At 40.0% G+C, this 15,847-nt stretch overlaps 1 protein-coding gene across 1 annotated transcript in view; it reads left to right on the top strand.

Moving 5' to 3' along the window:
* The window catches only part of obscnb (obscurin, cytoskeletal calmodulin and titin-interacting RhoGEF b), a 598,125-nt gene that overhangs the window by 333,128 nt on the left and 249,150 nt on the right, over positions 1-15,847 (top strand). Inside the window, exons 74-77 of the mRNA XM_072254438.1 lie at positions 2,568-2,840; positions 6,354-6,620; positions 10,229-10,501; positions 12,026-12,292. Of these exons, the coding sequence (XP_072110539.1) occupies positions 2,568-2,840; positions 6,354-6,620; positions 10,229-10,501; positions 12,026-12,292 (1,080 nt within the window). The remainder of the gene's footprint in view (positions 1-2,567; positions 2,841-6,353; positions 6,621-10,228; positions 10,502-12,025; positions 12,293-15,847) is intronic.

Here is a 15,847-nt window from a genome sequence, read left to right as displayed (position 1 = left end):
AGAATGTATCGATTCTTGAAAGATCATTGTTAGTGCTTCCGCAATCTCTCCAGCTACTTTCTTCAGATCCCAAAGGTGTATTCCATCAGGTCCAGGAGATTTATCCACCTTCAGACCATTAAGCTTCCTGAGCACCTTCTCAGTTGTAATTTTCACTGCACATACTTCACTTCCCTTACACTCTTGAATGTCCGGTATACTGCAGATGTCTTCCACTGTGAAGACTGATGCAAAATACGCATTCGGTTCCTCTGCCATCTCTGCACCTCTCACTACAGTATCTCCAGCTTCATTTTCTACTGGTCCTATATCTACCCTCAACTCTCTTTTATCCTTTATATACTTAAAAAAATCTTTTAGTATCTTCTTTGATATTAGTCACCAGCTTCCCTTCATATTTCATCTTTTCCTTCCTAATAGACAATAGGTGCAGGAGTAGGCCATTCAGCCCTTCGAGCCAGCACCATTCAGTGTGATCATGGCTGATCATCCACAGTCAGTACCCTTTTCCTGCCTTCTCCCCATATCCCTTCACTTCGCCATCTTTAAGAGCTCTATCTAACTCTTTTTTGAAAGAATCCAGAGAATTGGCCTCCACTGCCTTCTGAGGCAGAGCATTCCACAGAACCACAACTCTCTGTGTGAAATAGTTTTTCCTCAACTCTGTTCTAAATTGTCTACCCCTTATTCTTAAACTGTGGCCTCTGGTTCTGGACTCCCCCAACATTGGGAACATGTTTCCTGCCTCTAGCGTGTCCAATCCCTTAATAATGACCTTCATAGTTTCCTTCTGCAAGTTTTTAAAAGCTTCCCAACCCTCTGTCTTCCCACTAGCTTTGGCTTCCTTGTAAGCCCTCTCTTTTGCTTTTACTTTGACTCTGACTTCACTTGTCAGCCACAGTCGTGTCCTTCTTCCATTCGAAAATTTCTTATTTGGAATATATCTGTCTTGCACTTCACACATTTTTTGCAGAAACTCCAGCCATTGCTGCTCTGCTGTCCTTCTGCTTGTGTCACTTTCCAATCAACTTGGCCAGTTCCCCTCTCATGCCATTGTAATTTCCTTTATTCCACTGAAATACCGACACATTGGGTTTTAGTTTCTCCTTCTCAAATTTCAAAGTGAACTCAATCATATTGTGATCACTGTTCCTTAACGGTTCCTTAACCTTAAGCTCTCCTATCACCTCCGGATCATTGCACAACACCCAATCCAGCACAGCCGATCCCCTAGTGGGCTCAACAACAAGCTGTTCTAAAAAGCCATCCCTTCGACATTGTACAAATTCTTTCTCTTAAGGACCAGTACTGGTCTGGTTTTCCCAATCCACTTTCATGTTAAAATCCCCAATGATTATCATGACATTGCTCTTCTGACACACCTTTTCTATCTAGTGCTCTAATTTGTAATTCACATCCAGGCTGCTGTTTGAAAGCCTGTATACAACTGCCATTATGGTCCTTTTACCCTTGCCATTTCTTAATTTATCCCACAGAGGCTCTGCACCTTCCAATCCTTTGTCATCCCTTTCTAATGATTTAATATTATTTCTTATACACAGGGCCACACCACCCCCTCTGCTTTCTAACCTATCTTTCCAATACACCGTATATCCTTGGACGTTCAGCTTCCAGTGGCAGCCGTCCTTTAACCAAGTTTCAGTGATGGCCACAACATCATACTTGCCAATCTGTAGCTGAATTTCAAGATCGTCCATTTTATTTCTTATGCTGCATGCATTCAAATACACTTCCAGTCCAGTATTAGTTGCTTTCTGTTTTAATTGCACCATGCAGCTGTTGCCCTGATTCCACTGGCTGTGATTATGCCTCATCTCCTGCCTGTCCTTTCTATTATCTCTGTTGCATGCTATCTTTGATTTATTTCTCTTTTCCCCTTCCTCAGCTCTATCACTCGGGTTCCCATCCCCCTGCCAAATTAGTTTAAACCCTCTCTAACAGCTCTATTAAATGTGCCTGCTAGGACATTGGACCCCTTTGTATTCAGGTGTAATCCATCCTTTTTGTACAGGTCATTCCTCCCCCAGAAGATGCCCCAATGATCCAGAAACCTAAAGCCCTGCCCCCTACACCAGTCTCTCAGCCACGCATTAATATGCCTGATCATGCTCTTCTGGCGCTCGTTAGCATATGGCACAGGCAGCAATCCCAAGATTATTACCCTGGAGGTCCTGCTTTTTAGCTTTCTACCCAACTTCCTGAAGTCTCTCTTCAGGACCTCGTCCCTTTTTCTAATTGTTCCAAGTTTCTTTGTCAAGGGCACATACCTATCACCATTTGTTGCACATTTTTGAGCTTCTTGCTTTTCTGCAAGTGGTTGTTACTGCATAGAAAACAAATGTGATATTTCTCTGTTTGAAAGAGTGTTCCTTTTAAAGTTAGAAAAATATAAATTTTCTTTGGGATATATGCCATGATCTCAGTCTGTGCCGTTTAACAGCTCAGATTGATCTTGCTTTCATGCCAACTGTAAGCCTCTCTCCACCAAAATATTCTTAAAAATTAGACTATTAATTTGTTATTTGTTTTTCCCCTGATTCTTACAGAGCCAGATGTAAAAATTGTTGATGGTTTGAAAAATGTGGACGTGTTTGAAGGTGAAGATGCCTTGTTTGAATGTAAGCTGTCCCACGAAAATGCTCGAGGTGTTCAATGGATTTTGGGAGGAATTGAACTGCAGAATAACGAAATGAATGAAATTTCAGTAAAGAATGGCAATATTCACACTATTCTTTTGAGGAAAATTTCACAAGATGATGCTGGTTCTATGACCTTTAAGGTTGGAAAGTATATATCTGCAGCTCAGCTTAATGTCAAAGGTAATAGTGAAAATGAAAATATAATTTTTAGATCTTAGTATTTTTTTTGGAAACGTACGTAAGAGTTAGTAGTTGTGAAACATCATGGTTTTATTTTATATTGGTTTGTTAAGATTGTTGATAAACTCCAATTACAGTACCTATTAAATGCTTCCAATGGCGTCATCTCAAATAGCCTCTGACAACTAAGTTCAGCTCCTGGCCTTCATGGGTGGCTCAGCTATTAAGCCCAATGGAACCATTTCAACTGAAAGGAGAAGGGGAAAGGCGGGTTACTGGTGCCTTAAAACCAGTTGCCTTGGGTAGATGGGGTTCGTCAGCTGCAGTTGGCAGCTCATCTAGGAGAAGGAAAACTGACCTCAAACCTCCACTGCCTTGCAGCTACACCCACTCATGGGAAAGGCTTCAGGAGTAAACCCCAGGGGAAAATCCAGAACAGGAGTCACTAAGGCAGCCCTACATTGAATTCAACATTCAGTGGCAACTCCTGCCAGACTGAATCATAGTCTCTTGATGCTCTTTTGGATTCATCAGCTAGTTGTGTGGAGAACAGGAGCCTGCTACATGGGCAAAGCTTGCTGCCAATATCGTACTGCCTTGACTTGCATATCATGTAGACAGCTGGGATGCAACGTCCATGGTTGACCCTCACCAACAGACGGCCACAAGTATTTTATATTTAAAATAAATACTTGAAATTTACAGAGGAATTCTCTGGTCGCAAGCCATTTATTTTTTGCTTGTACTGACCCAAGTTGAAGCATCTAAGTCCTCTCTGTGATTTTTACTAATTTAATGCTTTTTTTTATTAGAAAGAGACAATCAGCCGCCTTTGGGAAATGTGAGAATTCTTAACATCAGTTTAATGTGCCAATATTCAGTTAAGGGTCCTGATGAAGAGTCTCGGCCCAAAATATCGACTGTTTATTCTTTTCAATAGATGCTGTCTGGCCTGCTGAGATCCCTCAGCATTTTGTGTCTATTACTTCAGTTAAGCGAGATTAGCTAATGTGTGAAGTCACAGAGTTATATAATACTGAAACACACCCTTTGGCCTGACTAATCCATGTTGACTAAAGTGCCCAGTTGACTAAAGATGGTCCCAGTTATCTGCATTTTGCTCAGATCTCTCCAAAACTTTCCTGTCCATGAATCTGCAAATGCCTTTGTAAACCACCCTCCCAGTCATCTTTAAATCTTTTTACTCTCACTTTAATCTATGCCCTAAGCTAGGAAAATGATTGTGACAATCTACCCTATCTATGCCTCATGATTTTATTTCTATACAGTCATCCTCAGCCTCCTTTGCTGCGAAGAAAACAGTCCCAGTTTATCCAATTTCTCCTTGTAACTCAAGCCCTCTGATCCCTACAGTATGCTTGTGAAACTTCACCCTCTCTAGTCTTCTCATATCCCGCTGCACAAGTCCACCTGTAATGAATATAATCCATCCGTGAATGAATCTCGGGTCCAGTTAATCTAAGTGTCTGGACTACAATACTTCTGTATTTACAATGAGCAGTAAACACTGGAACGGGCCAATTGGCAAAAATTCCTGCCACTCACTGGATGTTTTTTTTAATTTTCTGCTCCATTCTGTCAGCTCTAGTAACTGTTGTATGTGAAAATCCCAGGTGATCAGTAGTTTTTGAAATACTCAAAATGCATTGCCTGGCACCAACAATCACTTAAAGTCAAAGTCAATTGGATCAGAATTCTCCCTCATTCTGATGTTTGGTCTAAACAACAACTGAACCTCTTGACCATATCTGGATGCTACCACGTGATTCACTCTTTAGGCAAGCGTACAGGTGTACATAATAAGGCAACCACTGAGTGTATCGTCTCTACCCTGGGAAAATGATTCTGACTGTCTACCCTATTTATCTCACTGATAAATGATCTTCAGTCGGGTCTCTCACAGACTCTGATGCTTCAGAGAGAATAACCCAAGTTTATCTAACCTTATAGTTCATATCCTCTAATCCAGGCAGCATTCTTAGAAACCTTTTCTGCAACCTCTGCCTCCATATCCTTCCTGTAATAGAGTAACTAGAATTGAACACAATACATCCAAAATGACCTAATCAGAGTTTTATATATCTTCAATATGACATCCTTATGTCTATAGGCCATGCCATGACCAATGAAGGCAGGCATTCACATAGAGGCATAGATGAGTACAGCACAGAAGCAGCCCATCTAGCTCGTGCCAATCCATTTGCCTTCTTTAACAGCCTATTTAGTTTTGGCCATTTTCAGTGAGCTATGGAATCTGTTAAGTAACCTGCCATTAACATTATACTTTTCCCCTGAATTTGACCTCCCAAAGTGCAACACTTCACACTTGCCTTGATTAAACTCCATCTGCTATTTGTCCGCCAATATTTGTAACCAATCTGTTTTCAGATGTATTCTTTGACGTCCTTCCTTTGCCCAACTTCACCAATCTTTGTGTTGTCTGCAACTTCCTAGTGAGTGGCATTTTTCTTAAAGAACTTGGATATATTTTTCGATGAGGATTTCTTTACTCTCCAGATATAAACAAGGATATGATGATATCCATGATAATTTGTAATCTTGTCTATTGCAGTTCTTCTGTGTCCCAGTGTATAGGATTCTCCTCTTCTTGTGTATATGTCATTATTGAGTGTTTACTGAACACTTAGAGTGAATAGAAGAACTACTCTTTTTCCCTTGCAGCCTTTGTTTTGAATACGTCAGCCAAAATATCTGATGCTGTTGAAGTTTCCAGGCATTATAAAGCATGACTTTGGTGGTTGTGTACTTCTCTGACTGCCATAAAGCAGAATATCAAGAATTTTGGCCACCATGTCTATCTTGACAATCTAATCCCATTTTCCAGCACCTAGTCTATAGTCTTCTAAGCCTTGAAAATTTAAGTATTTGGCTAGATACTTGAATGTTGCAAGTGTCTCCTCTTTCACTACACTGTCATTTTCCCTCAACCTACTCTGCTTCAAAAAAGCAAAACCATCCTATCCCGTCTCCCCTCATAACTGAAGTATTCCAGACCTCTGCACACTCTCCAGTGCAAAGACGGTTTCTATAAATTTGTAATTAGAACAGCACATAGAATTCCAGCTGTTGTCTAATGTTTTATGAAGCTGTTCCATAACTTCCCTGCTCTTATATTTTTTGACCTAGCTAATGTAAATCAGTAGCTCATATGGTTTCTTCATGACCTTACCTACCTATGCTGTCATTTTAGGAATCCTTGGACATGTACATCAAGATTCCTTTGTTCCTCAGTACTCCCAAGGCTCTACCATTCATTGTGTAATTAAAGATGACCCTGATTTTTCAAACTTTATACAATTTTATGGCTTCTTTTAGGATCCCATTTGTCATTAGACATGTTTTAATGCTCCAAAAATGTGCAATACACTTCCTAGATTACTGCCTACATTTGTGTACTAAATTTTAATATAGGCTTTACAGTAGAAATTTTAAACATAATTATTTTGTATTATTGTTATTTAATTGTTTCAGCAACTCCAGCAACTTTCACTAAACAGCTCCATAGTATGGAAGTGGATGAAATGGAAACAGCAACTTTGCTCTGTGAACTTTCACAGTCCAATGTTCCAGTTATTTGGAAAAAAGGATTAACAACAATTTTTCCAGGTGATAAGTATGAAATTAAACAGGAAGGTTGCATACATAAGTTATGCATACACAACCTAATATCAGGGGACTCAGGTGAATATACCTGTATATGTGGCGATCATCAGACCGCAGCTTCCTTAACTGTGAAAGGTGAGTTAAAAGTAGTAATTTAGTATTGTAATTCTTTTGACGATTCTTGTATTATTAGAGGATTATAAAGACTGATAGTTTCCTTGTGTTCTGTTCCTTGTTTCATCTTTGAAGATGTCATCAAGGATCAACTTTATTCCCTATTGACATTTACATGTGTCCCGCTTGGTGACGCAATAATATCAGCGCCGGACTCCGGAGCGAAGGTTCCCGAGTTCGGATCCAAGTCAGGTTGAGCGTCGAGCTAGCAACTCAGCCTCGTAAAAACAAGAGTAGCTTGCTACAGAAACACCGTCATGACGGTGCCCCGATAACCCCACGGCCAAGTTGAAGGCTATTCTTCTCCTCCTTCACATTCACATGTATTAGGAATTTGCTGTGGTGTGTTGGTCAGGGTGCAACATGCAACAAAAACAATAATATTTCACAATTATAAAAATTTATATAAAAATGAAGTTAGAGGTTAGGGTATGGATATGGAATAAAATATGCATGAATAAATGAATACCAGCATGTACAGTTTTTGCAATGTAAACATCATTATGAAGAGCGGCTTCAGTGCAGTACATTGATGGGATAATAAATAAAGATGACGTGGGGGGCTAACTAGAGTGGTTGATCAACTTTTGGGGGAGAAACGTTTAAGATGGTGTGAAGTTTTTTGTTTTAGTAGCCCTATATTCTAGAAGGGAACTTTTGGAAAAGGAAGTTTGCAGGATAGGTAGTGTCCATGGTGATATTTCCTTCCCACTTCATTGTTCTGGACAAATACAAGTCCTGCAGCAATGGTCAACTCCAGCCAATAACCTTTTCTATTCACCTGACATTTCGCTGTAGTTTTTGTATATTGTAAGTGGATGTTGCAGCAAACCAGACAGAAATGGTTGTTGTGAGGATGCAGTGTGGAATTGAACCAGTATGTTCTGTGGAAAATGGGATTTTACCAACTGCTGCAAGAAGTACTATTTCTGGTGAGCCTCTTTGTGAATGAAGGAGATATGGTTCTTCCACATGAGGTCCTATGAAATAATGATGCCCAGGAATCTGAAAGTTGAAATGGTGCTAACTGTAGAGTTGTTCATTGTTTGGGGGGGGGGGAGGGGGGGATACGTTTTTCCCGAAGTTGATATACATCTCTGTAGTTTTGAAGCATTCACCTCCAAGTTGTTATTTCCATGGTTTTGAGAACATTCAGCTCCGTTGTAATTTCGAAGATAGTAAATTTACTTGTGTTAATCTGTTTACTAAAATTAGTTGCATTGGCAGATGTGCTAACATAGAAACATAGAAAACCTATAGCACAATACAGGCCCTTCAGCCCACAAAGCTGTGCCGAACATGTTCTTACCTTAGAACTACCTAGGCTTACCCATGGCCCTCTATTTTTCTAAGCTCTATGTATCCATCCAGGAGTCTCTTAAAAGACCCTATCATTTCCACCTCCACCACTGCCGCCGGCAGCCCATTCCACACACTCACCACTCTCTGTGTAAAAAAACTTACCCCTGACATCTCCTCTGTATGTACTTCCAAGCACCTTAAAAATATGGCCTCTTGTGTTAGCCATTTCAGCCCTGTGAAAAAGCCTCTGACTATCCACACGATCAATGCCTCTCATTATCTTGTATACCTCTATCAGGTCACCTCTCATCCTCCATCACTCCAAGGAGAAAAGGCCGAGTTCACTCAACCTGTTCTCATATGGCATGCTCCCCAATCCAGGCAACATCCTTGTAAATCGCATCTACACCCTTTCTATGGTTTCCACATCCTTCTTGTAGTGAGGCGACCAGAACTGAGCACAGTACTCCCAAGTGGGGTCTGACCGGGGTCCTATATAGCAGCAACATTACCTCTCGGCTCTTAAACTCAATCCCACTATTGATGAAGGCCAATGTACCGTATGCCTTCTTAACCACAGAGTCAACATGCGCAGCAGCTTTGAGTGTCCTGTGGACTCGGACCCCAAGATCCCTCTGATCCTCCACACTGCCAAGAGTCTTGCCATTAATGCTATATTCTGCCATCATATTTGACCTACCAAAATGAACCACCTCATGCTTCTCAGCCCAGTTTTGCATTCTATCAATGTCCCGTTGTAACCTCTGACAGCCCTCTGCACTATCCACAACACCTCCAACCTTTGTGTCATCAGCAGATTTACTAACCCATCCCTCCACTTCCTCATCCAGGTCATTTATAAAACTCACGAAGAGTAGGGGTCCCAGAACAGATCCCTGAGGCACACCATTGGTCACCGATCTCCATGCAGAATATGACCCATCTACAACCACTCTTTGCCTTCTGTGGGCAATCCAGTTCTGGATCCACAAAGCAATGTCCCCTTGGATCCCATGCCTCCTTACTTTCTCAATAAGCCTTGTATGGGGTAACTTATCAAATGCCTTGCTACATGGGGTACCTTCAGTGCTATAAAGCTCCTGTGTGGTTAGACCATAAGATGTAGGAGGAGAATTAAGCCGCTTGGCCCATTGAATCTACTGGCCATTCCATCACTGTATCCACTGTCTGCCACTTGTGGAAGGATTGGAATTTCAGGGTGGAGGGAGGATAGCAATCAAGCAGGAACAACTATCTTGGATATTATTGAACTTCTTGAGTGTTGTTGACAATGCACTAATCCAGGCCAGTGGAGCATATTCTATTGTTCCTGAATTTTAAATTAGAGATTTGACCTTGGGATATCAGGGGAGAATTATATTCCATAGGATACAAACCTAGCTTTTGAGCTGTTCTTATAGCGACAGTATTTATTTGGCTGATCCAGTTGAATCTCTGGTTTGTAGTGAGCCCCAGGATATTATAGCAGAGAACTTGGCAATGGCAATGCCCTTGATTGTTAAAGGTAGATGGTTAAAATTTATTCTGTTGGAAATGGTCATTGCCTGGTTTTGTAATGTTAATGTTTACCACTTAGCAGTCCGTGCCTGAATGTTGTCAGGATATTGCTATGTGCAGACATAGACTGCTTCATTAGCTGAGGAGTTGTAAATAAAATTGAACATTCTTCAAATGTATATTCTTCTGACCTTATGATGGAATGAAGCTCTTTCATGAGGTAGCTTGGTCTAGGACATTGCCCCAGGTTTATGTCCTGGAGCTTAGATGATTGACCTCCAACAATCCTTGCCTTTTTTATTTTGATCTGAAATGTGCCTCCAGCCATAAGCATTTTCCTTTTGATCTACATTGATTTCAGTTATATTGCTGGTCCAGGAAAGCTTGGAGCCAAGTGGTCCTGACAAAATCCAATGTGCACGAGTGAGTAGATTATGGATAGGTGCCACTGTCAATGACTGCTTACTTCAGTTTGTTCATGAGTGAAAGGGAACTGTAGGCAGTAATTAGGTGGATTAAATTCTTTTGCTTATTATGTAGCTGCAATTTTCCACATTGTCAGATGGAATGTTTGGAAATGCTGCTTGCTGATATGTTCATGTATCAATAATCGAAGGTTATTTTCTTTTCGAATGATAAAATTACTGTAAATAAGGTGTAGCATGTAGATTAATGACAGTTTCTCACATTACTGTCACAGGTAGTTGTAGACTAATGAGAAACCATAATCTTATGTTCTTTTTGTACAGAATCCAAAGTAAAAATTGTTGAAGGCCTGAAGGATGTAACGGTTTTTGCCAATGAAAATGCTGTGTTTGAATGCAAAGTTCACCCTGAAAATTTCTCTGATGTACAATGGTGGTTAAGTGACACTCCTTTGCAGCACAATGAAATGAATGAAATATCTGTTAAAGATGGACACATTCACATTTTGAAGCTGAATAATGTTACCCAGGAAGACTGTGGTACAGTTACAATTAAAGTTGGAAAAACCAGTTCCTCTGCAAAACTTCTAGTAAAAGGTAAGAAACAGAACAGTATAAACCACTCTGGAGATGGCTCCAACAGAAGTCTTGATTTACTTATTTATTGAGATACATCGCGGATTAGGCCCTTTCAGCCCTTTAGTCCATGCTGCCCAGCAATTCCCCGATTTAACCCTAGCCTAATCATGGGACAATTTACAATGATCAATTAACCTTTGGATTGTGGGAGGAAACCAGAGCACCTGCAAGATATCCACACAGTCACTGGGAGAACGCACAAACTCCCTCCAGGCGGCAGGGGGAAATGAACCTGAGTCGCTGGTACTTTAAAGAATTGTGCTAACCACTATGCTGCTGTGCCGTCCATGTAGAACTGCTACATGTTATCAATTGTTTGGATGCTGCAGGTGCTTATTGGTTTCCGATTTGTCTTCTGATACATGTATTCTCATTGGCAATGTGATTTCCATTGCCTGCTATATTGAGAAGGGGACAAAAGCAAGTGTGGAGGTCTTGCATGTTGTGAAAACATTGCAACATCGGTTAATATGCTATAAATTTTAATCCCAGTGCTGACAAGTTGTAACTCAAATTTAACTAATAGATATAGGGAGGCAAGGGAGGAGATTGCTGAGATCTTTTCAGGGATCCTTGCATCTTCTTTAGCCACAGGTGAGAATTGCCTATATTATTCCTTTCTTTATGATTGAATTATACAAAAAATTATAGGCCAAATTACATCAATGGTTGGGAAGTCACACAAGAAGATTCTTAGGGGCAGAATTTACTCCTATTAGGAAAAGCATGGATTAGTGATGGCCAGCTTGACTTTGTTCGGAAAAGGTCCTGTCTCAGAACTTTGATTAAGCTTTTTGAAGATGTCTACGCAGACCTTTGTAAAGCATTTGACAAAGCAGGCTGGTCCAGAACGTTAAGTCACATGATTTGATAAGAAGGATATAAAATTGGCTTGGTCGTAGAAGACAGAGGGTAGAGGTGGTGGAATATTTTTCTAACTGGAAATTGGTAACTAATAGTGTTCTGCAAGGATCAGTGCTGGGACCTTTGTAGTTACAAAAATGTATGCAGACTGATTAAGTTTGCAAATGACACAAAATTAGTGGCTCTGCACTAATCTGCAGATTTTCTTTTGTTCAAAATTAGTGGAGCTAGTGAGGAGGGTTGTCAGATTTCAGCAGGAAATGTCGTCCACTTTATAAGGTCAAATGTAAGAGGAGAAAGTAAATAGCAGAACCCCTTGGAACATGGATAACCTACACTCATTGTAACTCATTTTTTTTCTCCACAACTCACTCCGGAAAGTGCTGAATCCATTTTGGAGCTCTATACACTCATAAACTCATATTCTCAAAAATTGGGAATAACTTTGCAATTTTGCAGCAAGTAATTTTGCTAATGTAGATCATATTAATAAATCTAATATTTGAAGTATAGGATTTAAGTTCATAGTATTGTTTTGCATGCTTTATACAAATATTTCCCATTGCCTACAGTAAATAATAATTATGTTCTAAATTTCTGTTTTTTTTTAAACTGTAGCTGCACCTGTTCAGTTTGTAAAGAAACTGCAAAACCAGGAGGGTGATGAAGGAAGTCTGATATCACTACATTGTGAACTGAATCAAGCTGGTGCACCAGTCACGTGGAAAAGAGGGTCTCAAAAACTAAGTCAAAGTGACAAATATGAACTATTACAAGATGGTTTTGTTGTTGAATTATTGATCCATAATCTGAAGCTTGAAGATGCTGGCGAATACACTTGTGATTCCGGTGATGACCAGACAAAAGCTAATTTGTCTGTGAGAGGTACATATTCATTGTTTAATATAATTGTGGCTGGCATCAACTCTTTTTGATTTCAGATTTTAAACCATTATTGTTTTAGCATTATTATTACCATTAAAAATAGTAACAGTGCTGGCAAGTGCTGCCCCCGTACTGAACATAAAATGAGAATAAGTGTACTTTAAGCCACACACACAAAATGCTGGAGGAATTTAGCAGGCCAGGCTGCATCTATGGAAAAAAGTACAGTTGATGTTTTGGACTGAGACCCTTCGGCAGAACTGCTTTCTTCCATAGATGCTGCCTGGCCTGCTGAGTTCCTCCAGCATTTTGTATGCATTGCTTGAATTCCCAGCATCTGCAGATTTTCTCTTGTTTATAATTGTACTTTATCAGAGTTGAGATCTGTTCCTGTTAACTACAACAATATACTGTAAAATGCTGCACGTCATAGAGCAGTTCAGCATAGGAACAGGCCCTTTGGCTCACAATGAAGTGCTGAACTAATTAAGTAAGTAATCAAATGCCCAACTGAATTGATCCCTTCTGTCTACACAATGTCAATACCTTCCATGTCCTGCACATTTGTGTACCTATCTAAGAGCCTCTTAATGCCTTTATCATATTTTCCTCTACCACCACTCCAGGTAGTGTATTCCATTACTCTTTGTGTAATAAAAAAACACACTTGCCCCACATATCTCCTTTGAACTCCCCCGCCCCCCTCAACCTCTGGAATCAGACATTCCAACCCTGGCTGTCTATTCTATGCCTGTCACAATTTTTTCTACCTCTATCAGATCTCCCCTCAGTCTTGTTCGCTTCAGAGAAAACAACTCAAGTTTGTCCAACATCCCCTTTATAGCACGTGCCCTCTAATCCAGGCAGCATCCTGGTAAAACCCTTCTTCGCCCTTTCAAAAGCCTCCACATTCTTCCTATTTAGGAACAACCAGAATTGAATGCAATGTTCCAGAAGTGGCTTAACTGGAATTTCATAACATTGCAACATAACTTCCAGACTCTCAATCCCAATAAAGTAAAGCTTGTCAGATGTCATCTTTATCATCATATCAACCTGTGAAGCCACTTTCAGGGAGCTTTAGACTTGGTCCTTAAGATTCCTCTGCACATCAACACTATTAAGGATCGTACCATTAATAGTGTGCTGTTCCTATATATATTTGTGATATCTCAAAGTGCAACACTTCATATTTGCCCAGGCTAAACCCAATCCGTCATTCCTTCACCCAAGTCTGCAATTGATCTGTGTCTGCTGTATCCTTTGCCAGTGTTTTAGGCTATCCATAATGCTACCAATCTTTCTTGTTCTAATCTAGAAACATCAAGTTAATAACTCACCATACCCTTAAATAAGTAAGTGATTTTATTAGCAAAGTACGAATACGTCACCAAATACAACCCTGAGATTCATTTTCTTTTGGCCATACTTAGTAAATCCAAAAAATATAATAGAGTCAATGAAAGACCACAACCAGCAGGATGGACAAATGATGACAAACTGAGCAAGTACAAAAGAAATAATAATAAATAAAGAAGTAATATTGAGAACATGAGATGAAGAGTCCTTGAAAGTGAGTCCATGGATTGTGGGAACAGTTCATTGATGGGGTGAATAAAATTGTGAAGTTATCCCCACTGGTTCAAGAGCCTGATGGTTGAGGGGTAATAACAGTTCTTGAAACTGGTGGTGTGGGTCTTGAGGTTTTTGTACCTTCTTCCTGATGGCAACAGCAAAAAAAAGCATGGCCTGAGTGGTGGGAAACCTTGATGGTGGATGTTGTTTTCCTGCGACAGCACTCCATGTAGATGTACTCAGGGGTGGGAGGGTGGGGCTTTACCTATAGTGGACTGAGCCACATCCAGTCCTTTTTGTAGGATATTCTGTTCAAGGACATTTCCACAACAGCTCCATATACTCTCCACCGCACATCTATAGAAGTTTGTCAAAGTTTTAGATGTCATGCTGAATCTTCACAAGCTTCTAAGGAAGTAGAAGTGCTGCCGTGCTTTCTTCATAATTGAACTTGTGTCCTGAGCCCCAGACAGGTCCTCTGAAATGATAACATCGAGAAATTTAGAGTTGCTGACCTCTCCACCTCTGATCCTCCAATGAGGACTGGCTCATGGATCTCTGGTTGTCCACCTCCTGAAGTCAATAATTAACTCATTGGTCTTGCTAACATTGAGTGAGAGGTGGTTGTTGTGGCACCACCACTCAGCTAGATTTTCATTCTCCCTCTTATATGCTGATTCGTCACCTCCTTAGAATCAGTCAAACTTAAAAATGGCATTGGAGTTGTGCTTAGCCTCACATTCATAACTATTAAGCATATAGAGCAGGGGGCTAAGCACACAGGCTTGTGGTGCATCTGTGCTGATGGAGATGGTGGAGGAGATGCCAATCTGATCCGACTGGGGTCTGCAGGTGGGGAAATCAAGGGTCGAATTGCACAAGGATGTATTGATGTACTGATTAATTGTGAGGGAATGAATGAATGCCAAGTATTATATAAGTGGTCCATCCCTTATCAATAAAAATCAGCATTCCACTTGCCATCTCAATTAAATGTATGCCCTGCAGGCTAACATTCTTTGTTTTATGTATGAAAACACACAGATCACCATGTACAACATCATTTTGCAGAAGCTTGTTAAGCATTATATATTATTTTTCTTCCTACCAAAGTGGATAGCTGAATTTTTTCTTATTTTTGACTCCATTTTTAAATGTTTTACCACATGCTTAACCTCTCTACCCTCATTTTACAACACATTTTGTCCACCACACGTATTTTCTAAGACTGGCTTGATAGTCTAAATTATAAATATGCAACAAATTATAAATAGTTGAGCCTGCCGCACTAATCCCTCTAATTATAGTTTTCCAACCTGAAGGTGGACAACTAAAGTTTTCTGCCAATCATCTTCTGGATTAATATATATCCAGCAATATATAACCAACAATACTGAAAGTTCTTACCTAGTGCTGTAACCTTTCTGTGGCACCTTATCAATTGCTTATGCAGAATCACATATATCAACTGTCTCTTACTTACCCACCATTATTATTAATATCCTCAAAGTATTCTAATACATTTACCAAAAAAAGATTTCCCATTTATAGTTACTTGGCTTGCAGTTTAAAAAAAAAGGAAATTCTTGAAATAGTCAGCAGATCAGGTTGTATCTGTAGAGAACAACAGAGTCAATGTTTCAGGTTAATTAACTTTTATCAGAAAGGCCTGATCTAATACAATCTGGAAAAGCTGGCTGTTTGAATTGGTAAGTTCAGTTTTAATGTATTAGTAAGTTTATGACTGGCACGATAACTGGTGGTATTGTGAATGGCAAGGAAGGTCGTTGAAGGTTCCAGCGGTATAGAGATCAGCTGAAAAGTTGGATATAATATTTCAGTTGGGGTCTAATCCCAACCATAGCAAAACAATACATTGTGGAAAATCAAATATGGGCAGAACATATAGAAAAATATTGTAGGTCACTAAGGAAAGATGATGAACAAAGAGACCTTGGTATTCAAATCCTAGCTTCCTGA

The sequence above is a fragment of the Mobula birostris genome, chromosome 3 (genome assembly GCF_030028105.1).
Source record: "Mobula birostris isolate sMobBir1 chromosome 3, sMobBir1.hap1, whole genome shotgun sequence".
In the NCBI taxonomy this organism is placed as follows: domain Eukaryota; kingdom Metazoa; phylum Chordata; class Chondrichthyes; order Myliobatiformes; family Myliobatidae; genus Mobula; species Mobula birostris.
The sequence above is the reverse complement of the archived record's forward strand: the minus strand, read 5'-3'. Positions and strand labels throughout refer to the sequence as shown.